At 37.9% G+C, this 25757-nt stretch overlaps 1 protein-coding gene across 1 annotated transcript in view; it reads right to left on the reverse strand.

Moving 5' to 3' along the window:
• Positions 1–1125: 1125 nt before the first annotated feature.
• The window catches only part of KIF6 (kinesin family member 6), a gene marked incomplete at both ends in the record, with an annotated part of 163788 nt that continues 139156 nt past the window's right edge, over positions 1126–25757 (reverse strand). The window contains 5 exons of the mRNA XM_084261758.1: positions 1126–1288; positions 3208–3297; positions 11277–11365; positions 12963–13098; positions 15125–15209. Coding sequence (XP_084117884.1) covers positions 1126–1288; positions 3208–3297; positions 11277–11365; positions 12963–13098; positions 15125–15209 — 563 coding nt within the window. The remainder of the gene's footprint in view (positions 1289–3207; positions 3298–11276; positions 11366–12962; positions 13099–15124; positions 15210–25757) is intronic.

Genomic DNA, 25757 nt, shown 5'->3' on the forward strand with positions numbered 1-25757 from the left:
GTTTTGTTAGGTTACTGTACTCCACAGAATGTGCCAGATTTGGAACTTCTAAAGGCCTGAAATGTTTGTCGGACATGTATCTCTAACCTTCTTCTGGTGAGCTGTCTGTAAATTCAACTTAATTTCATTTGCAGAAGAAACCTGACAGCAGCTTTTTAAAATAAAGACAAAAGGGATCCCAAAGCCTAAGTGTTATGTGTTTGCTTTGGATGAGTGTAGGGAGGCTGTTTTTTCAGCCACTGTGTGTTTACCTGACAGTTTTCTGATAAGCAGTGTGATACCAAAACCCCACTTCGTGTCAGTGCTAACACCATCTGCCAGGTGCTGATAGCTCGCTGAATAATGCTGTCATCAGCACTCAAGTGCTGATGGAAAGTTATTGCTTCAGTAACCACTACCACATTCATCTTCTAATTGGTTGCTGCCACTAAAAAGTATTATCCCCCCCCTCAAAAAAAAAAAAAAAGAAAATCATGGGTCATTTTTCTTCATCATGACGAATTACTTCTAGGCTACCTTGCAATGTGACTGTTGTGTACCTAGTGCTTTCTGCTTCCTGCCAATTTTACTTATCTACACTGTGGAGTGAACCTTACTGCCTACCTATGATTGCTCTTAGCACCCGATTTGGTGACAAATACCCATAGAAAATGTCACTAGACCTTGATACAGTGAAACACCTGTTAGTGGCAAACTCTGCTAGACACAGTGGGCCAGTCTGCCTCATGAGGTAGGGTACAGTCCAATCATTTGCATAATCCTTATTTGGTCTCATTTGTTACAACTAAATTTGCACTAGCTGAAAACCCAGACAGAATATTTAAATAAAATGCATACAACAAATTGTGGAAGTATTTTGACCATCAAGAAACCACGCTGAGATGCATTTACTTAAAGGTAAAGAAATACGCTGCACAGATATGCACGTGCTGGCAAATTCACTGATGGTGGCTGAGAAAAACAGACAACCTTCATGGTTTTACACTGTAGCACTGAGCTACGAAAATAAATAGATGTGAAGAACCTCAAGTGTTTAGAATGGCTGAGAACATAATGTAATATAGCTTAAGCCAGAATCAGTTCTCACTTGCGTCAGTGTAAATGTGGACTAAAGCTATTTTGGCTTTAAAATGCTGTACTGGAGATTTTGGTTTGGCGTCCTATTTTTTGGCAAGATTTACCTTTCTTTTGCAGGATGTTCTGTCTTGCTTTCATGAAAGCTAGGATGTCAGCATCAGCCTGGCTGTCTCCAGTCAGAGGAATAGCTGTACTTGAACTCGGTGGGGTCCTGAAATAAGAAAGTATACTTGTGGGCCCAAGTGAGTAAGGTTATTTTTCTATTCCACTATCTCCTTTTTTCAGCACACTCCATGAGATTTGTTCTCCAGATATGTTGTTAGAGACAGCACAGTACACAGGAGAATCAAGCTCAGGATTTCTTAATGCTCTTACGGAGATTCTTAAGATCAGCCACTATCTTTTTAGTTTGGTAGGGCTAGATGCTTATCAGCTATAAAACCTCTCACAAAGGATGAAAAATATCTTACTGCTGAGGCAAAGACTTACTGTCGAGCAGAAAAGCCCAATACAGTGAGCTTACCAAAGAAATAATGGATGCAACTACACTTGCTTCAGGAAAAAAATGCTGCTATTTATTTGAACAGATCGATAGCATTTTTGCTTTCTGTGTGGGAAGTTTTTCTGGATACACAGAAGTAAACAATCACATGACGTCCAGGGCATTTGCTAACAGACACAACTCCTTTGTGCTGCTGAGCCTCCAGTCCCAGCTGAGACCTTGTCTCTGTGTAGTTAAATAATTTATTTACCTCTGCTTTTGACAGCCCTTCCAGTGGTATAAGGTGATGTACAATGAAGCCATTCTAATCAGCTAAGAATTTGGCCCTGTGTCTTTAACACTGTTTAAAGATTGAGCACAGTTTGCATGATGAAATGAGAAATACAGTGATAAAAATCTCAATATGGAAGGAAAAGAAGAACTAAAGGGAGAAACTTTTTTTAACATTCTCTACCTTTTTAATTCTAGTTATTTGCACTGCTCCTTACTGACCACTTCAGCAGAATCTAATTGTGCCTGACATAAAAACAACATCTGATATCCCTGTCTTTGTGCTACTAATTAAGTACTTGCTGAATTAGTGAACCAAAATGGAAAACATTACAGAAATGTCTATGAACTTAATACCTCTTTTTTAATGTAATTTACAATGTGATCTCAGAACAGTAGAAGACTATTCTCTGGTTTTCATTTTATTAACAATATAAAAAAAATACACAATATATTTAAGAAGGTAGTGTCTAAATTCAATTTTACCATCTCTTGTTCTGTTTTTCTTAAACACAAATACAATTTAAAACATCAGATTTGGGGGGATGAAGTTTTCCATGATATTTTACTGTTCTAGAGATGGATTGTTTTGGCAAATGAAAGAAAAACCCTTTGTGATACGTTCTTACTAATGCAGTAGGAAAAACTGTAACCTAACCATATTTTCCTAAGGGCTTTAATAGCCAGAACTGTTGGGCACGCTCAGAATGTAAGTTCTGGAAGTATACTGCCTTCGCATGATGTTTGGTGAGAGAAAAGAAAATGAAAATAGCATATAAGGAAAAAAAGAGAAGCTGTCAGAAAAGAAAAGGAAAGAAGACTCCTTTAGCCTGCTAAGCTAATTTTCACAAAGCAGCACTTCTGAGAAAACATGACAAGTAACCTCTTCCAGGCCTGACAGACCCAAGCTGCTGGTGTCATTTTATGTCACTACAGTAATTTGTAGGAGACTCAAAATATATTCTGGACCAAAACATGAGAATGAAAAACATCTTTGCATAGTTCCTGGATTCTGCAATACTTACGTACTCTAATGTCCCCTCCTTTCAAATGTTTTTATTTACTCTTTCAGGTGACCTTTCTCTTGCTGAGAAGACAGTCATGTAGATTCATAAGCTCATAGGGAAATAAGCCTCAGGCCAAGCAAGAAACGACCTCTTTAGTGGTGATAATGCAGCTACTTGATGTAAAGCTATGGGACAGCTTTGATGCTGTTTTGGAAGTTGGAGGAAAATATGCAATTTCATGTTTATTTTTGTCTTTTAAGAAGACTATTGTGACTGTGAGAGGGTTATCTAAGGCTTTCTGTTACTTACTGGTCCTCTTTTCCTTCAGAATAGCCCAGGCACACTTATTACCTTGTCTGTGAAGCTGGGTTACTAGAAGTGATTGAACTGCTTTTCCCAACTGTATCTTCATTAGGGCTGACTCTTGTGGTCTCTGAAAAACTGGAATGGGAGCAGAAATGAAAGAAAGACTATAGACCTTGTGGAGGGAATGTTAATACATGCTAAACAACTACAAAAAAGCTGTTTTTTCAAGACCTTTCTATATATATAAAGCACTTGCTGTTTACTGGAAGAGGATTTTCAGTTGAACACATGTGATTATTAGGTTTCTGTAGAGAATATGGCTATGAAAGAACGACAAATAAACTCATAAAGATTACACTTCTAGTATTCGACTTATAAGCAGGGCTTGTAAAGCACTTTGATGTATCTGATGCACAGTTTGTAATGGTATATTTAGTTCCCAAGCTGACTATTAGCCAAGTGAGGCCTTAGCTCATTTTCCACTCTTTTTTTAAGTCTGGCAAAATTATTACTGAAATCAGTGAGAGACTTTGAGATGTGGCTTGCTGATGATAGCCAAGCATATTGCAGAGTTTTAGGCTTTTTCCAGTAGATGGCAGGATTGGAAAGTTCTTGCTTTTCTAACTCTGCAGTAGTTTGTTCATTGTTGGCTGATGAATTGATATTTCTGGCAGAGAATTTGAAAAAGGAAAGAAATATATTACTAACATTTTACTGTATTACACTGCGCCAGGTTCAGTTTTGCAGAAGATATTGTGCCCAAGAGTATAAGTCATTTTCAAATGAACAGCTCCAGGTTTACTGAATGTTTAACTCCTCGAGTCCCACACCATTCACACCTGCCTAAATGGATTACAATAATCTCAAGACTCATTCAACTAAAGCAATATCATATTTAATGTTTAATAATATTCTGTGGTTTATTATACCTACATATTACAAGAGCAAGAAAGGGTGAGTGATGTTATTACCTACTGTGTGGTTTAGCAATATCTGGGAATTTCACATCATAGTTCTGCTTTAGGATTTCCCAAACATTTTTTCCATTGATTTGGCAGTTCTTAAAAATTAAGTGATTTAGGGTTTAAACTCAGTTTTCTGAAAGGATTCTGTGCCTGTGCCCTGAGATACCAAGGCATCAGCATCTTATAACCATGGGTTTATAAATCACTGCGCATCAACTGAAATACAGTATCTGTCAATGACTGTGTTGTTTGCCTGCAACAAATGTAAGGTAATGTGACTTAACGGGATCCTTTTTCATTGCTTTTTATTCATTGAGATAAGCTTATTTGATTTTTTTTTCCAGGAAGAGAATGTTTCATTTTATAAATACTGTGAGTCAGCTGCAGTAATTTAAGTTGCAATAGTTTATATGTTTGAACTATTTTTTTCCATTAAATTCAAGTGAAAATTATTCTCCAAAATTGTCAAGTCGCCCTTTTAAAGGGGACATAGATGAAGATGCATTAAAAACCTAGACACTGCAGGTGTGGCAGGGTTTGACCTTTAGGGATCTCACTTTCTAGTAGATTCCTGGTCGCGGGACAACATGCCAAAACTTGTCTTAGAGTGCTCTGGGAGAACTGGAACATGAGGAAGATCATAGAAGGTCATATTAAGAAACAAAACAAAACACCTTAGACTGAGTGAGGTGATGCCCACAATCAGGAAATTAACATTACTGTTCTCAGAGATGGACCTTAAACTGCTGTTGGGTTACAGCCAGACATTTCTGTCTGTGGGATGCAAACTCTTCTGCAAATTAAGGAAATTTATAAGTAATCTTATAACTATTTTTTGGTTATGATTCAAAGTGTTTCTTACATATGAGAGGTTAACAATGAGACAACTAATCTAACAGATGAATTCCTCAGTTTGGCATAACTCAAACCCATGTTTTATGTATCCCAGAGATTTCTCTAACCCCTAGGTTAGAGGTATGGGGATAATTTGTGTCCTTCACACCAAACCTGGAGCATCTCCCCTATGAGGAAAGGCTGAGCAAGCTGGGACTGTTCAGCCTTGAGAAGACTAAGGGGGGACCTTATTAATGTTTATAAATATCTTAAGTATGGGATGCAGGGGTAAATGGCCAGCCCCTTTTCAGCGGTCTGTGGGGACAGGACAAGGGGCAATGGCTGCAAGTTGGAGCACAGGAAGTTCCGCACCAACATGCGGAAGAACTTTTTCCCAGTGAGGGTGACAGAGCCCTGGGACAGGCTGCCCAGGGAGGTGGTGGAGTCTCCTTGTCTGGAGATATTCAAGACCCGTCTGGACACCTATCTGTGCAATATGAGCTAGGGAGCCTGCTCTGGCAGGGGGGTTGGACTGGTCCCTTCCAACCCCTATGATTCTGTGATTCTGTGAATCTCTGTTTCTATGGCATTGCAAAATAAGTTGTATTGTAAGTGGATGAGAGCGTAATTTTGCCATGTATGCTCAGATGCAGCTTGCTCCTATCCTGTTCTCAGAAGTTGGCAGTCACTTCTTTCATCTGTAGATGCTGTTCTAGTGATGAGAAAAGGTGAAATTTTGCCAGTACCACTCTAAATTTAATGGAAAGCAATTATGAAAGCATGGGGTGGGGGTAAGGATTCCCCTCTCTCTGTGTTCATCCTGAAGGACTGGACATCTCAGGATGCTCAACAAAGCTAGACAGGACCACAGCTGACCTGATGTAATGTGACAATAGTCATTCTTCAAGCAAGAGGCTGATGTAGAGATCTCTAGAGATGCCTTCCAACCAACATTTCTTTAATATGTAAACAAGTACTCCCGAATCACAGTTTCAAATTTGGATGGATACAAGAGGTATAGAAGTCCTATCTCTTTGTCTGGCTCCTAAGCTCTAACATTATTCAAGTCCTTTTGACAATGTGTAATTTCCATTTTCATTCTGAATCTACTTGGTATTTCCTTGAGTTGAATTTAAGAAGTCTGTATCATGACAGCTTCAGCAAAATTCCTGCTTTTTTTGGAGGTTAAAGACAGTCTATCAACTTCTTATGTCTCAGTTCTTTTTTTAACCTAGTACCTGAAATGTCACTAAATGGATACTTGCTGGGCTTTTTTTTTTTGGGGGGGGGGGGTGGGATGTCATCTTTTGTGGGTCTATGTCTCAATCAGGCACAGGGCAGCAGCTAGAGAGATGTAAAGTGTTGCAGCAGTGTCTCCACTGATGTAGAAACCCAAGGACCAGACACAGCTGTCCCATGGACTGACCAGCTCAGTCAAGCACATAGGGTAGAGGAGCTGGAGAAGGGATTGGTGTCATAGTATGAGTGCTTGATTTGCCAGCTAAAAACCCCTGGAAGTTCAGGTAGATTAACACAGAAAGCCTAGAATTTGAAGGTGTGCAACCGCTGCAATATTAAAAAAAAAAAATCAGTTGCAGTTCTCCAGTCATCTGAGCCTTGGATGTGAGTGAAACAGATGTTCTGTGTAAGGGCAAGCAAGATTCAAGCTGCTTTAAATCCGAGCATTCAGTATTTGGTTACAAAATCAAATTTGGCCTAACTTGTAAATTCATAGATAAATTGCTCAAGCTAAATTATTACTAACAGAATGTAAAAGCCTTTGAAATGTCATTAATCAATGATGTTATTCCCAGATTATTTTTTTATCATCATGTAACGCTGTGGAAAATTGGCAGGAATGAAAAAATATTACGACAGAAAATGCTGCAAAATATGTAAACATTTCCCTTGTTTCACACAGCACTAATATAGCAAGTAAATTTTGCAATCGAGGACAATAAATGTTAAAAAATCTGATGCTCAAAGTCATTGGGGAACATGAAGAGTTATCTCCAAAGGAATCTGAAGTGACAGGAAGATTGTGAAGAAGCTGAAGAGCCAAGAAGTCTGAAATTGAACATACTGTGGGGTTTGCTGGGAATTGGACATCTGAGATTCAGTAGGGAATGAGTGAGGTTAAGAAAGATCTGACTGAATTAAAGGGGAATGCATTCCTTCTGAGAGAATAAAGAAATCCAAATTTTTTTAGAAGAATTGGTTAACTATCCAACATTTGCTTGATTCAAGGAAAATACAAGAACAGTTCAATAATGCCGAAATTAAACATTCAATGAGAGATGTAACTTGAAGAGACAAGGATCTAATAAATTTCTGAACTGAAAGCCAATGTAGGAGAAGGCTATACCAGGATGAACAAAACACTGTGCTTGAATTCTGAAATGGAGCAGACATGGAGTGCTGAGCCCAACATGCATTTTAGGACTTTTTGCAGACCTGAGTGAAACCCACTAAGAGACACAAACGTACACACAGTATGAGTAGCAGTTAGCACCACAGCTTTATGTAGACACAATATGGCCAAGTATGGTATTCTCTTTGAAGTTTGAATAGAATAACTCTTGACAATTATTTTAAGTTCCCCTTCCTTTCTCTTTATACTGTGACTCTGGGACTCATTAGAATCACAGAATCATAGAATGCTTTGGGTTGGAAGGCACCTCAAAGATCACAGAACCACAGAATCGTAAGGGTTGGAAGGGACTTCAAGAGATCATCTAGTTCCAACCCCCCTGCCACAGCGGGGACACTCTCACTAGACCAGGTTGCCCAAAGCCCCATTTAACCTGCCCTTGAACAGTGCCAGGGAAGGGGCTTCCGCCACCTCTCTGGGCAATCTCTTTCAGTGCCTCACCACCTTCATAGTAAAGAATTTCTTCCTAATGTCTAATCTAAACCTACCCTCTTTCAGCTTGAAGCCATTACTCCTTGTCCTATTACTACACTCCCTGGTGAACAGTCCCTCTCCCACTTTGCTGTAGGAAATATGACCCTTTTCTGTTCAAAATATAGTGATGGGTCATTCTCCATTTTGCACAGTTGTTGTTCAAGTAATATGTTCAAATCAGAAGTTATTTCACATTTCTTCATATGAAAGACACATGCAAAGATAAATATAGTCTGGAATCCCGGAATCTACTCAAGTGGTTTATGAGCATGAGTCTGTAAACCTCTACAGCATCCGAACTACTGGTTGCAGCTATTTTACCAGATTTGGCAATGTGATTTACCTCTTCAAGAAATTACCTTTCTCATGCAGAAATGTTTTTTCTCATGCCAAACCCACTGATAACCCTTATGTCTCCCTTTCCCCCACTTCAGCACTGTGGTTACTGAAATCCATGTTATATGTCTTACTCTAGTCGGGGTAAGATCAAGCCAATTGCTTTCAAACCTTACTAAAGCAAAGATGGTTACTGTTTGATTCCCTTATTAACACTAATTTTGCCACTTAATAACTCAGCCTTTTGAGTTTTTTTTTCTATTGAAAAAAAGACATGTCTGGCCATGAATCAAATGCCTTTTATATGTGAGCATCCTTTTGAAGCCCCAAAAGGACTGCTAGTTTTTTTCCATTTTAGTTAGAAATTGTTTTAATATAAAATACAGTTTGAGGCTATTACATTCCTTCCCTTTTCTCTGGTAACATGACTAAGTTGTGTCAAACAATAACAATCCACATGAATCGTGCACTAGAAGGCAATCAAAAGATTTTGTCCAAACACATACATAAATCTCAAGAAAGATTATGGAATATACCTGTATCCTTTATGCTGAGATACATAATTTATTACTTCTAATGCTGAAGATTGTATTTATATCCATTCACACTCAGGAGTTTGTCTGAATGGTTTTACAGCATACTTATTCTGTCAACAGCAGCCTTAGATTTCTAACACGTAGCCCATGTATCTATTGAACTGAAATCCATCTTGGAAATAGGTTTTATTTACAGCACATTATATCAAATATAATTTATGTCTGCTTTTGTGAGCATTTTTCTGCTCTATGAAGATAGCAATATCATTTCAGATATAGAGATTGTTGTTTTTTAGGTGAGTTAGAAACAAAGAGCCATTTATATCTCAGGACTATGTAACCGAGAGGAGCAATTGTACCTGGACTCATCCAGTCCAGGATGAGTAAGTAAAGTTCCTGTGTCAACTGAGGTCAAAGAAATCCTTGTGAAATAAATACTCTTTCTATACTCTTAAAGCCTATGAAATTGGAAGCTTTTCCTCTAAAACTTTATAGCCTCAAGTAGGGGGAACTGTAAATTTTCATGCACAGTGGGATTTTAAGCCTGGAGCTCCACCTCACTAAAAACCAGAAATATTGATTCTACTTCCATATACAACACAACAGAAATGTGCCTGTGTAAAATATTTTTAAAAAGACCAACATAAGATCAACTTTCTGAAACTGTAAGGAGCAAAGAGCAGTTAACTTCAAAAGATTATTGCAAGAATATTGATAGAGATGGGAAAACAAAACTATATTCATCCTGACTCCCTCTACAATTCAAGTTCAAGAAGATGGATTCTGAGCCTGTGATATCCATGCAAGGATCATCCAATCAATCTCAGTTAGCACGCCTATTACTTAGGCACAGAGAAATTATTCAAAATAAAGAACACGTGATTTCTTGCAAGAGACAATGTGAGGCAGTGCAGGACACTGAAGTAAGCTTGGCAGCTGAAAGCAACCAGGCACCTTCCCCTGTTCTATTCAAAATGCTCGACAGACTTTCCTGACACCGATTATCCAGTAATAAAGAGAAGCAGTAAAGACATCTGAAAAAGTTTAAAAGAAAATTATAAAGAAACCAGTTACACCGTTTTGCTTCTGAGCTGGTGTGGAGGAAGGAGATATCACTCCTGGAGGCCAGTCTGCCACTGCGTTGGGAGATGCCTGAGCATTATCTTACGTTCTTTTTAATTCTAGCATGGACTGCAGCAGATATCACTCTCCTGAGCAATGCATCAGCACATCAACAGGAAATCGTTGCTCCCATGAACAACAGGGCAGAGAGGTTATGCAAGAGGTCTGGAGTTCAATTCAGTACAAATTTAGAGACACAGTCAGGGATTCCTTGAGCTAATTTGGCCAAATTTGTGCTAAGCTAGACCAAAAATGTTCTCACGTTCTGTTCCATCAGTTTTTCTCTGGGACAAGTAACCTTTAACCTAAACCCAGAACTGAACAGCTCAAAACATGTCAGCCATTTGCAAAGTGAACAGTGCCTATGTCTTGACAGAACACAGAAAAAAGACTGAAGTAAAGTAGAGAAGACTAGTGTTGGTTTTCATCAGTTTGAGACATCTGAGAATGCCTTCCTAGGCAACTTCAGAGGATTTTGTGTTTCACTCCCTCTGTACTGATTATGGAGCATTTACTACAGATACACAGAAGTTTACAGTAAAAATCAGAATATATTTTATAATTTTAAGACAATCCAGTCATTATTTAATGGTATGTAGGATATATTATATTTTTTGCATAGCAGGAAACAACATTTATGCAGAGTACTGTTATAAAACTGTAGGTAAAGCCACTCTAATGAGAAGGAGGGAGAGAGAGAAGGAGAATAAGAGATCAAGCAGAGGTGGGGAGGGAGAGAGGAAGAGGTAAGGAGAGAGAACACCTCCATCTTATTGCCAATGACTATGGAAACTCGCATATTCTAGTATGTGTGTTCCTGCACTGTAATTTGCTTGAGGAGTATAGGGGTTCTATTACTGAAAATTTGAACCAGATGTTTTGAAATCAGAAGTATATGATGATGAATCAAGATGCACTAGTGTTCTACAATATCAAATGCAATATCATTTTGGAATAATATGCTGCATAAATGTAGCATCAGGACATTCTTCAAAAGGAAATCTATCTAGGCTATACATTAAATAATTTCTTAATTTGGGGTTTTTTTGAGTTTTTTTGGGGTTTTTGTTTGATTGTTTGCAGCCCCCTGCATACATTCCAAAGGAGATTGTCTCCTCAAACAGCAAAATTGACTGATAACAGGCTTGGTTTTCTTAGCTATCTTTCACAGAGTCCCTAGTGACAGGTTTCCAGAGTCCCAAGACCAATAAGTCAATAGAACTGAGTTACAGTTAAGCTACCTTCAATATGATTGCAAAGTAGCCAAATGATAAAAAAATAATTTTCTACACAGTCATTTATCTTCTAAGTGGAAATGTGGTGCTTGAGTGTGATATCTGCAAAAGCATTCTGGTGAACTGCACTTCTAGTAAAACTGGATTTTCTTACAAGTAAGCAGAAAAATGACCAATTTACCTGTTATTTGATAGATGTTGTGAGGATTTGATAGACTGGGGATAAACAGTCGTAGCATTCGGTGAGCTAACCATCTCTGGCTTTTCCTGCTGGATTTAGATTGAAAAACAAAATTATGCAGGATAGGATTTATTTTAGAGTGCTTAATATTGGCATACAGGTCTCAGTGAAAACAAGGTAAGCAATGACTCATTCAGAGAACAGTATTTTCTTCACTTGGACAAACACTTCTGAACAAAGAAAAAAGTGTTTAGGAACAGTTCAAGTATTTTTAAGCTCACGTTACAGCTTTTTAATATGTAACAGCATGTGTTCACCAATTTAAGTTTCTTAGGGAGCTCAGAGGTACAGATAGGTCAAGATCCAAGAAATCAATCCCAATGATTTTTTTCCAGTTTTCTAATCTTTTACTGATGAATCATAAGAGGCTGAATCCTGGATCTCTCCTGTTATGGAATAGAGAAAAATGTGCCCCAGTAGATTCAAGAATATTACTTGCAGTGCTTTGAAAAGTCTAAATATTTAGATAGGAGGGTGACTAAAACACTACCCTGTTTGCCACTAATATGGTTAGGGATTTTAAACAGAAAAGTATTTTGCAAGGATAACTTGAAGTTAAGCTAGTTAGGTGGCACTTCATGGAAAATGAAGTTCCTTGTGTTAAGTTCTGTATTTACTTTAGCCTGTTTTCTTAAAAATACAGTTTAAATTTATATTCATAAGAATTAAATGAAATATAGACTAAAAACTTCTTTGTTTATAACTTTTCCCCAAGGAGTAAATCTTCTCTTCCAGTTAATAATAAATGATATGGGATGGACTGCACTCAGCACTCTTTCTCTTTAGGCTGATGTGTGTTTCATGGCAGTGGTTTGCTTTCAGTTGCCATGTCACTACTTAGAAGACACTAAAAAAATGTCAGAAGGGGAGCACAAGAAAGCTATGTTGTTGTTTCAGCTGATCCCCTTCTGGACCCTCTTGTTCCTGTGAAACTGTGTAGCTTTTAGACTGACAGAGTTATGAACTTATAACACACTGTTTAATATGACATCTCTGTAGTTCATTTCTATGTAAGTCGTTAAATTAGAGCACTCTTTTTCTTCTGGGTTCTTACACAGGCAATGTGTATCCCTATCTCTAGCGGTGGCCCCCTGCTAGAGAGTGAGGGGACACATGTTCTGTGCTGACAGCTGCTGACCCTCAGGGAGCTCAGGGAAGCTGAAAGGTTATTGGAATCTTTGCAAACAAAACCAGCTAAAACACTACTACATTTTCCGGGATTTGTCCATATTGAAGATATGACTACCATGTTCTGATGCCCATGTCATAAAGCTGATGACATCATAGTTTTGTAAAGATTATTTTTTCCAACCTCCTCAATTTGTTTTATGTGCCTTCAGAATCTTTGGCATTTTGGGACCATTCTTGGCTTTCAAACAAGTTCTTTGGGGGAATGTCAAAACAGAAAATAGAGCAGAAAGGAAGGGTTTTGCTTAATTTGTGTAGCTGCATACAAGCACAATTCACATTAGCTTTGACTGACTTATATTGGCATAAGCATAGGGGAATCAGGCCAAAAATCCCATCCTTCATACTCCTTTCTATCTAGTCAATAAACTACTTTAAGAAATGACTGAAGATGTTACATTTACATTAATATAGAAGAAATACAAAGTGATTTCATACCTCTAGATCTGCTGCCTTTTCTGACCACCAGACTTCAAAGTCTTTTTGCACCTTCATCTTGACTTTTTCCATAAGAAGCTGCAGGTGCTCAATTTCTACCTTCAGCCCTTTTAAGCGATTGGACATTGTTTTATAACTGATATGAGAAGAAGAAAGTGTATTACAGATCTTCCAATACGTACCTGGAAAAAGCTTTAACCTACCTAGATCAGTTACAGTTTTAAACTACGTAAGAATGTATAATAACCACAGATGCACAGGGCACTGGCAGAGTGGTGGTAGAAAGAGACATCCCATATTTTATAAATGCTTCAATGGATAGTAAGTACAAGAAACTTACCCCATAAAGCTTTTGCTTCACTAAAGAAATTAGTGAACTTCAAGTGTGATCAATATTGATTAACAAGTAAAATATAGGTTCATTCAAGTGTGTCAGTTATTTCTTTTGATTTCTCATCATGTTACTGTTAATAAACAACTGCTTGCCAGTCAGGATTCAGACAGCAGCTGAGGACTGATTCCTCCTTCACTGATGTGGCCCCTTGGCTAACATGTAGTTGGAGTAATAACCAGTAACTTACCAGTAGTATGAAATAGTCAGGAGTTTCCTCACAGACTGTACATACCATAAATGCTAGGGAATTATTTAGAACTGATATCCTTGCATCTAATTTCTTTTACCCTCCTGGCGACAGTGACATTAGAGCAAACAGGAAGATTGGTTAACCGATGTGTATTCTGCATATTATTTATGCTTAGTCAATCCTGTAAAGGTTTTTCTTAGGTCAAGGAAGGTAGGACATTCTGAATCACCCACAAGGTTCACAATACATTTTGATTTAAACAACAAATTTCTAACATTAATCCTTCAGGGAGGACATTGCCAGTGACATGGACATTTGGATTGAGTGCACCCTCAGAAAGTTTGCGGACAACAGCAAGCTATGTGGTGCAGTGACTTGTTGGAGGGAAGGGATGCCATTCAGCATGGCTTGACAGGCTTGAGAGATGGGCCTGTCCAAATTGCATGAAGTTCAGCAAGGTGAAGTGCAACATCCTGCTCACGGATCAGCACAATCCCAAGCGCAGTTATGGGCCAGGCAGAGAATGGACTGAGAGCAGCCCTAAGAAGGATGTGGGGGTGAGGTGGATGAGGAGCTGACTGTGTGCTGGTAATGTGCACTTGCAGCTCAGAAAGCCAACCATACTCTGCATCAAAAGAAGGTCGTGGGAGGTGATTCTGTCCATCTACTCTGCTCTTGAAAGGCCCCATCTGAAGTACTACATCCAGGTCTGGGGTTCCCACTACAAGAAAAACATGGACCTGTTGGAGTGAGTCTGGAGGGCGGGAGCACCTCTCCTACCAAGACAGACTGGGACAGTTGGGATTGTTCACCCTGGAGAAGAAACAGCTCCAGGAAGCCCTTATAGCAGTCTTTCAGTACCTAAAAGAGGCCTACAAGAAAGCTGGAGAGGGACTGTTTACAAGGGCATGATGTAATAGAAGGGGTAATGGCTTCAAGCTGAAAGAGGATAGGTTTAGATTAGACATTAGGAAGAAATCATTCCCAGTGAGGGTGCAGAGACACTGGCACAGGTTTCCCAGAGAAGCTGTGGTTACTCCATCCCTGGCAGTGTTCAAGGCCAGGTTGGATGGGGCTTTGGGCAACCTGGGCTAGTGGAGGGTGTCCACCCCCATGTAGGAGGTTGCAACTAGATAATCTTTAAGGTGCCTTCCAACCCAAACTATTCTATGAATAAAATGCTTTTTCTACTTTGCCCCAAATGTCCACACACTGTTGAGCAGCCACTGCATGCAGCCCTAAAGCTGGCTCTCCAGCAGGTTTCAGTGCAACATTTCAAGCCCATACTATGTTCAAGCAGGAGGTCTCGAACTAGACCATTCTATGACATTAAGCTACTTTTATTTATTTTTAGCCATTAGCCCAAGCAGAAATTTTCCTCACATACCGTGACATCTTACAGACAAAGCAACAGCATATACATAAATTTAAAAACTATTAGTGAACCACAAAGCTGACATTTTCAAAATGTCAGAGAGAACCCTGAGGGTAGTTGTGTGTGCAAAATTGTAATTGGAATATACTATCAGTATAATTTGTCTTCTGAAGGATGGCAGAAGTTTGAGGCAGATGTAATACCTTTTCATTTCTTCTTCGATTCTTGTTCGAAGTTCCTTTTCTACTGGATCAAGCATATTTAGCTCTTCAGAAGGATTTGAAACAGCTACAGGAGAAATGACCAGATATAAGCAATGACTATATGATGTCAAAAGAAGCAATTTTTAAGTAGAATAAAAATTCGTTAAGGAAAAGGTAATGAAGTTTGGTTCATTAACTATTTCACTCTTCCAGAAACGTTTCTTCAAATTCGTTATTTAGGCCTTACTTAATATAAGAGACACTTGACTTGGCAATTGATTAGTTGCTTTTTTTCCTTTGTTTTTTTTTTTTTTTTTATTTTTAGTAAAGACTTGAGTAGTTATTTTAGCTATGAATGAAAGCGAGTTTGCCAGTTCATTTTGAAAGTACAACGTTGGCATAAAACCCTAACAAAAACATTCAACCTGACAGCTTTGGCTACAATTAAAAGACCAGAACATCAAGATACAACAGTAGCTGTGCTGATGCCTGGAAACAGAAGAACAGAGAGAAGAGTGAAAAAACAAATCCTGAAGGAGAAACTAACTTTGGTCAGCAAGAAATTAACACAATTAATATTAAAAAGGAAACTGTCCTGAAACTATGTGAGATATTTTTCAATGTAAAAAAGAGCTGAGGAAATACCTTATGAGCAGCCTAAGTTAACCCAAGAAAGCAGTTTAGGATTTTGGTATAACTGACCTTGTTAGCATGCAATACACAATATTCTGAGAGATGGCAAAACTGTCTTTCCACCATGAGTTGTATGCTCAGGAGTGAAAAGAAATTTGAAGTTACCTATCAGTATTACAACAATTTCTATTTCTAGGATGAATGAGAATAGTTTAAGATTCCCAACAAAACATATTTAACCTTTTTAACTGAAGAAAAATGAAAGAAAACAAAGATTTGCTGTACAATACATGCAAGTTTCCAATGTGACTATTATTACTGCCAAGAAAATAAATTCTATGTCAACCTGTCATGAGGCCTGAGGAGTGCACCCTCTTTTCAAGGAGAGGAATTCTGTCTGGAACAAGAGGGCATTAATGACCCCTCTCTGCCTGTCACTGTGCCAGATGAAACCATTAATCTTTTGTTGTAGTACCCTGTAGCTTAATACAGACGAAGCTGAAAAGCATTTTATTTCACTTAAAGCACTCAGGTCAAGCATGTTAATACAGACAGCCAAGGTGGACAAAGCCCACACACAATTCTCATTTCATACATTGAAAGGCTTCACTGGATGTACAGGTTACACAAAAAGCATAGGGCGAAGACATCTGTGGTGGGGAGGGTACCCTCAGACGTATTAACCTACAGGTTTTTATTCCCCTAAGCAGTTTCCTTTTGTTGTATGTATCTGCCGGCCCACGCAGAAACAGAAAATATTTATTGAAATTTCAAATATTTTTATCTATGTATTAACCACATATATGTGAAGTACATGTAAATCAAGAAAACCTGCAAATTCATGAGACCAACTTTTGCTCATATACATTAAAATGCCTGCAATACATTAAACAGTGCAGAGGTGCTACAGTATCAGAGATACTGACTGCCAGATATCACTTCTGCAACTGCACAGAAGGACACAAAGTGCTATCTGCTTTGTTCAGTCAGGGTTGACTTTTAATTAATTGATTGACAGTTTGGCATACGAAACTCGATTGCACAGTCCAGCTTTATGCTTTTAGTGCATCAACTGAGAGGAGCCGTTCAGCTGACAGGCAGTACCACATGCGCTCTTAGTGCCCCAGTGACTTCCCCTGAGCAGCAAATGCAGCTGGTGCAATTTGATCCGGGATAATGCAGAGCCAGGTTGTAGGGGTGCTGTAGGAGGTGTGGTGTGTATCTTTAGGAAAACACCGCTGATGTGCATGCTACGTGTTTCTGTTGGCATACTTCCACCCAACACTACACAACCGAGTTACTGCAGAAGTCAGCAGCGCACTCGAAATCAGTACCGGTTCCTTTACTTTAGCGTTGCTGCACATAGAGCTGAGTGGTGGAACTTGTGAATCCTACACTGTGCCATCTTTTATTGTTAAGAGTAGAGTCACATGATATAACGAAGAGATTCTGACAGTGCTACACTGGGCAGTGAAATAGCTATCAACTTTTATGTTTATCTTTAAGCTGGCTTTGTTTCCTCTTCAGATACAACCCATTTGGTGATGTGAGGCACACGACACAATTGATACCAGCTGCCTGCTTAGACAGGAAGGTGAGCTCTCTACGAGTTGACAGGTCATGTGATAAAGGCTTGTGGCTTTGGCTGTTTTTTTTATAAGCAAGATTGTTAAGAGGCATTTTAAGATATAATGATTTTAGTCTAATGAAAGGGCTGATTTTGGAGCAGAGGAAGTAGTGAATTCTACAACACATTCCACATCACCAAATCACACAGTACCAGAAAGAAATAATAGCACCTGCTAATGGATCACTATTTCAAAGCATTTTGGCAAGCATGGATAAAAAACATTATTTCTAGCATGAGATAGCAAGTGTTATCACCATAGTTTACTGCAAGCTGGCAACAACTTGAAATACTATGGCAGATTCTTGTCTACAGTCAGAAAATTTTGCAAGAAACTCTCTGTGACCCTGAACTTTATACTCTCTGGGGTGCTCATATATTTCTGACCTGCGTGTATCCTAGAAGTCAAATTCCAAGGGATTTATTGTCTTGTACATTAAATAACATTGTGCCCTGCCCTCCATGAGTACTTTTGCAGTCAGAGATTTTCCCTTTTTTCACTGGACAGTCTTGTAGTTATCTGCTTAAATTTATAATCACTTTACGTAACCAAATTTAGAATTGACTTCAGTATCCAGTTAGTATTTTTACTGCTTTATTTATCAGCTTCGCAGCTTTTGGCATACTTAGGTTTTAGTGCTTTCAAACTGGAGCATACACTGTAATTCAGGTTTTTAAAAAAACCTACCAGACCACTGTTCTTCAGGATCAGATTGCAAGTAATCCTCCCTTTCTTCTTTCTTATTCCTCTCCAGGGCTTTTTCAACCTATGTTGGTCACTGGACATCACATGTGCACCTTATACAAAAGCAAAGCTGGGTACACACAACGAAACTCAGGAGTAGATGAAAATAATCTAATGCCTGGAAGAGTTTATAGTGCGTATTTTAGAGTAATTTACCTCCCTAATCCTAATGCAACAGACTTTTTTTTTTTTAGTTTCAGCCAGGTAGTCATCAGCATACATTGAAATAAACTTTCCTACATTCACTTTAGAAGTTAGTGTATGTGTGGGGGATAAAGGGCACGTGTTTTGTTGATTTTTATTTCAATCACTGAATTTAGTAAAAGGGTCCCTCCGCATGCTGCTTTTCTTTCTATCCTTGTATTGATTATTATTTTACTGGCTTACTATTGGTTCAAAGTAGTCGACTTGTAATGCACACCTGGAAAGTGGAGCTATTTTTTCTAGTTTCTGTGAGCTGTTTTGACTAAATACAGACTCACACTGTAATTCCCTCAGGTTTCTTCTTTGAAACCAGTCATCTGTGTATTTGCTCCTGAAAATACATGGCATATGAAACAAGGCGTTGCCTTTACATCAGCTGCACTTGAGCCATGAAAATTTCTGAAACCATTGTGGCTAAAAGTTCTCTTATGATTTCCAAATATACAGTATACTGCAGGAAAAGAAAAGGGAAAAAAAAAAAGGTGGTTTCAAGTTAACTATGTTCTTCATGTTCCAGCTGATCTAGCAGCACAGTAACATAGCTGGGTCTTAGAAACCCCTCCTAACTCAGACTCTTGCCTACGCTTAATAATAATGCACTTTTACCGTTTGATTACATAAGATTATTGTTGCATCATGTATCTTGTTCATAATATTAGATAAAACCATACCTGATATTTAAATGACCTTTCTCTGCCTTCCAAGAAGGGGTGTGATTAGGCTTCCTTAGTTTTAATGAATATTAAGAAAAAATATCATACATATTTTATACTTAGATGCTTCTGTTTCAGTTGCATATAGGTACGGATGGGTCATGCAACTGATGTGTCACTTCAAGTGAAACAATAAAAGTGACTTTGACCTTGATTCAAGAAGTGAATACAAACCAATCAAATAAATATGGTAGTATTAGTCTGAATAATTTTGATCTTTTGGTTACAATGTGTAAGTAAAAGACTTTTCATCTGCAAGAGAGAGGTAGAGGAGATGGAAAACAGAAAGGAAAAATACACCTTTGTTGACAAAATCAAAATATTATGAGCATGGGATTGCACTGTGTACAGTTTAGTTTACCCTCGTCCTAAATACGACATAAGGTCTTGGACCTGAACCACCTCTATCACAGATCTGATTTCTTTTCTGTGCAAATACCAGAGAATATAAACTAAGATTCCACCTGGGGTTGAGTGTACAACAGAGGCCAAAGTACTATCACAGACTCACAGAATCATGTGATGTGCTGAGTTACACTCTACTGAACACTAAGAGACAATCCCGACATACCCAGAAACAATTACAACTTATCCACAAGGTTCTTATCTGGAGAGGTATATCCAACCTCTGCTAATTTGTGGGAAATTATTGGTAACTATTTGTTCCAAGCCATTATTTTCTTTGATCTTAAACCTGCAAAAATTTTTGATCAAAGAAGCGTATTAGTCTCTTTCAGCCACTTCAGCCAAATGTAAAATGGAAGAAGTTTTTCACCAGATTTGCAGCTTGTTCTGAATCACTGGATATCACATTAGCCATGCTATTTATCATTCACTCCTTGTCCTGCACTTGACATGATGAGATGTAAATCGCTACTCTAGGTCTGACCTTTACCTTGAAAAAATCAAAGCAAATAAAAATGTGAAAGAGCTCCCCATTCATTGTTTACAGTTCATTACATTACAGAACTTTTGTTTGTTCTCACAGAGGAAACACTGGCTGATACAGAAGTAGTCAAGCTGCCCAACAATCTCACCAGACATGGCCAGGAGAAAGAAGTTAGAAGCACCTTAAAGTATAAGTTACTCTTAGTTTTCCTACCAGCTTTTTAGAGCTAATAGAAAGACACTACTCTGATACATACTGAAGCTGAAGCAAACAAGCTTTGGCCTGGAATCATAGACTGTGTACATAGAACCACTTTTTTTTTTTTCCTCATTCCACTTCAAGTCCTGTCCTATAATTACAGAATCACTCAGGTTGGAACGGACCTTGAAAGACTCCGTGGTGCAATCTGTTCCTAAGTTGGGTGAAATCTGAATCAGACTTGGCTGTACAGACATGTTATCAAAAACTCCTAGGACACAGATCCTACAAACTTCTTTGAGGTTCTCTTTCAATTTGTAAGTATCCACATAGCATCTTTTTCTAATAACTTACTTTTAGTAGACCAAATTAGAGAATTGAGAGCTTCATCTCCAGATTCCCTCTTATTTACTAGTCACTAGAAGGATTTCTAAATAATAATAATGAAATTCACACAACTTTTCAGTATTTCCGAAGAAATACTTCTTGCAAGAAAGCTTACAGAGACTGCAAGTTATTCCAGTAATGATGAAATGCTAAAGTCAATGTCAATAAGACTGAGAACTGCTCATGATTCAATAAAAAGATCACTTGATGCAAAGATGTCTTTGCTCTTTTTTAGATCTGATAAGCTGAAGTGGGTCACATGGAAACCTTAGTAGGAACACATGAGTAATCTCAGAATTTTCTGGCACTTCAGGAGAACATTTTTGCAAATATTTCCTGTAAAGATGCAGTTCATGGAAGACACAATGAAAGAGAAAACTCATGACTGCCTCTATAATTTAGTACTGTGCCTAGTAAAACCCGCTAAAAAAAGAAAGAAAAAGCAGGGCAACAAATAAAACTACAAAGCACCCTAGAGACACTGAAGAGAAACTTACAGAATGAAAGGGCTGTGTGGGTTTGAGGTCTGAAGGGACAGATTTTAAGTAGTGTCTTCTTATTAGAATATACTACAGTTTTAAACTTCATTGGCACTTAATACTGGGAAAAACCCAAAACATATTACCTAGGTAGAAACCTCAAGTACTGACGCAGGGAAATCATTGTTGCTTGTCTAGCTGCTGCTTCAAATCTGTGAACGTGGGGCATACAAAGCTACAAAAGCTCTTCAAGAGCTCAGAATTTTAGCCATGTTCTGTGGTGACTTGAAGCACAAAATAGCATGTGAAACCAAGAGAGTAAGTCTGTTATATACCATAACTTCACAGTTACCACAGGTTTTTCTCCTGCAAGACAAATCTGGACTAACTACAATGACTTAAATACACTGCAATAAAAAAGTTATAAAGATCCTCTAATTTACTTATAATAGCCTATATAGCTACTTACATATGTTTTCAAAATTATTTGTCAATAGTATTTTAGGCATGTGTTTAAAAATTATTTGGCAAATAATTCTAAAAGCACTTTGTATGTTACAATAATTGTGCAAAGTGAATTCAAAAGTATTTTTATCTTCATCAGAGTAAAACTCTTATTTTACAAAAGGCAGCACTGGTTTTTGAATTGTCAGATGGTTTTGTTATTGATATCTTTGTCTTAGCAACACTGAAATATCATCAGCCTTTTTAGCAAGCACAATCTTATCAGCTTTCTAGCAGTCCCAGAATTCAAAAATACAAACCTTAATGCAATATATTTCTGATTTTTTCCTTTGAAATAGAAAGACAGAAGAAATGAAGCCCATCACTAAAAGAGTGCCCATGACGCCACTGGAGGTCACCCTAGGAATAAAATCAGTATCTTCCATGCACAAGAGCAAGCAAACTTTTACAAAAACACCACTGTTGCTTGAGATTTCACCCACAAATAGAAACACTGCACACATCAAAAATGTGAATTTCTAAGAGAAATAATTTCCTTATTCTGAAGCCATTGCAAACTCATGACACTCCTTGGGTTTTTTTGGTTTTGTTTTTTCTCATCTTTTACAGACTGGAAATACATGAACCCAACTGCTTTAGAGGAAGCATCTTTTGATGCCTAGCAGCACTGGGGACATGCTGGTTTATCTCTTGTAAAAAAAAAAAAAAATCTCCAAATTCTTGATTCAAGCAGGTTATTTCTCTAAAGTGCTTTATTTAGCCAATACGTAAGGTACCATTTTTCAGTGCCAGGAATGATGGATGGACTGCATTGGATTTGTGAGGAAAAACCCAAACTCAGCTTCTGTCATTTTGTGATTGAAAACACTTGTGTCTCCTCATTTCATTGTATTAGCACAGATCAAGACTCTTCAGCTTCGTATGAACAGTTGAATGGCATTTCAGTTACAAGATGTAAAGCAGTGAAGGAAATTGAGCTTGTTTTATGTAAATATGGATTTATTTAAATAAGATATTATCTCTGATGCAAACCAGCAGTTTGAAGTGCTATGTGCTTTCCAATAACACAAACTAGAGCAGATGAGTTCAGTAAAGTTGTTAATTATTAGCCTAATTAATGTTATATATGTCTTTAGAATACTGATATGGTTGCAGAGAGAACTATCATACACTTCCTAAATATACCTTATATGTTCACCAGACAAAAAACATGGTAGACCAGTGTTTCTAGCAGCATGGGCTGTATCGAAAGGGTTCAAGGCTAGGTTGGACAGGACTTTCAGCAGCCTGGTCTAGTGAAAGATGTCCCTGCCCACTGCAGGGGGATTGGACTAAATGATGTGTAAAGGTCCCTTCCAATCCAAACCATTCTGTAATTCTACAGTATCTCAACTCTGGACAAGTGGAGGAGCGATTTCCAATTCTGCCTCTCCAGATATGCAGAAATGCATCAGACAAGGTATTTGCATCCCATTAGGTACAAGGTACAGGACTAGTGCATCGGAGAATGTTTTTTGGAAGTTTTTTTTCCCTGAATTGGTGGGATCATTCCTGCAGTAGTACCCTGATACATTACACAGCACTGTCTGTCCCACTCTTATTCTGGTGCCGATTATGCTGTTTCTTCACTTTTAATCATGGAATAGTGAGGAAGCAGAAAGAAACACACATTAAAGAAACATACAACAGGGCAATAATATGGGTGTAAGCCAATACTAAGATGTTTAGAACACGTACATAACCTAGAAAATGTAGGAAAAGATGATGAAGACAAAGATACCGAGGGAAAACAGAAAAGGAGAAAGCTCCCTATATTTGTTTAATACAATCTGTGTTACAAATCCAAATATAAAAAAAAACATGACAAAATCTTTGCTCCCAGGCATTTGCCACTCTATATCAAATGCTGGTATGCACTTTCAGGGATTCAAATATACTTGTTATTTCTGACTCATGTGGTGTTCTTATTTTTCATGAAGAATGGGCTGTTTCAAAGGAAGTTTGGTCACAAAAGGACTTGGGAATGGCTCTTCGAGTAACACCAGAACTATAAAATCTTATTTCTAAACACAGAGTTACAAAACCTGGGAAAACAAGGTGGGTTTGGGGTTTTTTTGGTGTGGTTTTTTTGTTTGTTTTGATTTTTTTCTTTTTTTAAAAAAATAAAATGTTGATAAAACTGGGCCTTAATGTTCAAATTCTTACTAAGGATGCAGATTCTTTACGAACAGCCATATTTTCCATTTTAACCCCTGTCAGATTGTACCTTTTTTTTTTCCAAATAGCTCTACAGAGACAACTGAGTTGAATAGAAAGAAAGAGTACATTAATTTGATCCCAACAAACCTCCCTAGAAGCAGAAAAGTTTTACCATCTCTTGATGTTTTCAGGAGAATCTCCAAAGATCTGATAGGTTACTACTAGCCCAGATTATAAACTTAGAAAAAAAGATAAAGCAGGCCAATGGAGAACAAGATGAATAAAATAAGATTGGAAATGGAAAGCTGCATTTCATCTAGGCTGATAAAACAACTGCAATTACCAATAATGAGAGGCATGCTGTGCTGAAGATACTGCACTACTGTCCACAGACTCTACCATTCATGTTACTTCAGAAAGCACATTTTATACTGCATGTGATGAACGACCCTTCTGTGTATGAAGCTGACTGAACAGCCTGGGGGACTTGCACATTTTCTGAATGTTTCTGCTGAAATGGACAAATCAGCCAGGAGCATGTTGAAGGCTCGTCCCTAAGTACCAAAGCTGACCCAACAGAGGCCTTTACTTAAGATGTATTTGAATAGGCCAAACTGTGCTAGTCTCAATTCAGTTGCTTCTGTTATAGTAAATTATTGTACCAAACATGCCTTTGCTAGCATGACTGCATCCCCAGACAAGTATTTTCCCATTACAATATGTCACAGGATTTCCTAACTCATCCGGCAGGTCCAATTTAGGATTCAGTCTTCTCCCAGTTCTGGTGAATATTACATTAGCCTGATTGTCTGGTTGTAATCATGCTCTATGAAGGCAAAAACTGAATAAGATAATGAAGAATCAGGACTTTTATCAAAATGCTAATTTTAAGCATCTTAAGAACATACTTCATCGGAATCATATAAAAGATACAATTTTCCTTCTACAACATTGCAAATCTCAAGGAAAGCTTTTGTCTCCACTCTTTCCTTGCATCTTTTCCACCCAGAAGCATGATAGTGACTCAATATTTTTGCTCTGTCAGTACATCAATATTGTGCACATTATTTTACTTTAAATCCTTCCTAATAAATGTGTCTAAGCATGCAAAAGGAATTTTAAATACTGCCTAAAAATGCAGTTAAGTATGTTATTCTGAACGATCTTTAAATTTTGACAAAATGTTCGATATTGTGTACTGAAAAGCATGGAGCACTCCCTTGCCTCTAATGAAACCACTCATCTATTTGTCCCCTGTGTTAATTCCCAGCACATGGTGTTTTAAAAGAGATAGCTAAGAACAATGGGCTAAGTAGTGGAGTTTCTCTTCCATAAGAAATCCAGATCTTAAGCATAGCCATGAGGGAAACAGATCTACACTGTTTCAAATCCAACTAGAATAGCTTCTTAAAGAGTTTTAACCATAAAATGCTTTAAGTTATGGAAAAAAAAAAAGGCAGCTGGAAGATGTTAACTTGGTTTCTAATTGAAACAATAGTGTTTTATTTCATGTTGGGATTTCAACAGACTCTTAATTAGACTTTTTACCATGCACTTTTCATTTAAAAATATCTTGATGACATTCTGGTCATCAAGAAGATCCTGGGGGACTTGACACCTGTTACTCCTTGGATGAACATTCATCCAAAAAGGCAGGCAGGCAGACAGGCAGGCAAATAACACTCCTCAAATCACAGAATAAATATGAAGTTAAAATATCAGAGTATTTAAAAGAATAACAAAGAGGGAGTCTGGAAAATACTTTGTGCAGTCCAGACTTCGTGATGATAATCAGATAGTAATGTTCAACACAAAAGCCAAAAACACATGGGTTGCCTGCTTTGTTGTGGAATACTAATAGAATATTTACAGTCTGAGTGTATAGCTGGTAAAGTCACTACTATGTCATTTCTTAAGGACATGAAAAATATGCTTACCTATTCTATGAAAAGCAGATGACATAGTTATTGAAAACAGCATTTGCAACACAATTTTCTATAAGGAATACAAGGCAAAAAAAAAAGAAGAGAAGAGAGAGAAGAGAAGAGAAGAGAAGAGAAGAGAAGAGAAGAGAAGAGAAGAGAAGAGAAGAGA

The sequence above is a fragment of the Gallinula chloropus genome (genome assembly GCF_964237585.1).
Source record: "Gallinula chloropus genome assembly, chromosome: 3".
Classification (NCBI taxonomy): domain Eukaryota; kingdom Metazoa; phylum Chordata; class Aves; order Gruiformes; family Rallidae; genus Gallinula; species Gallinula chloropus.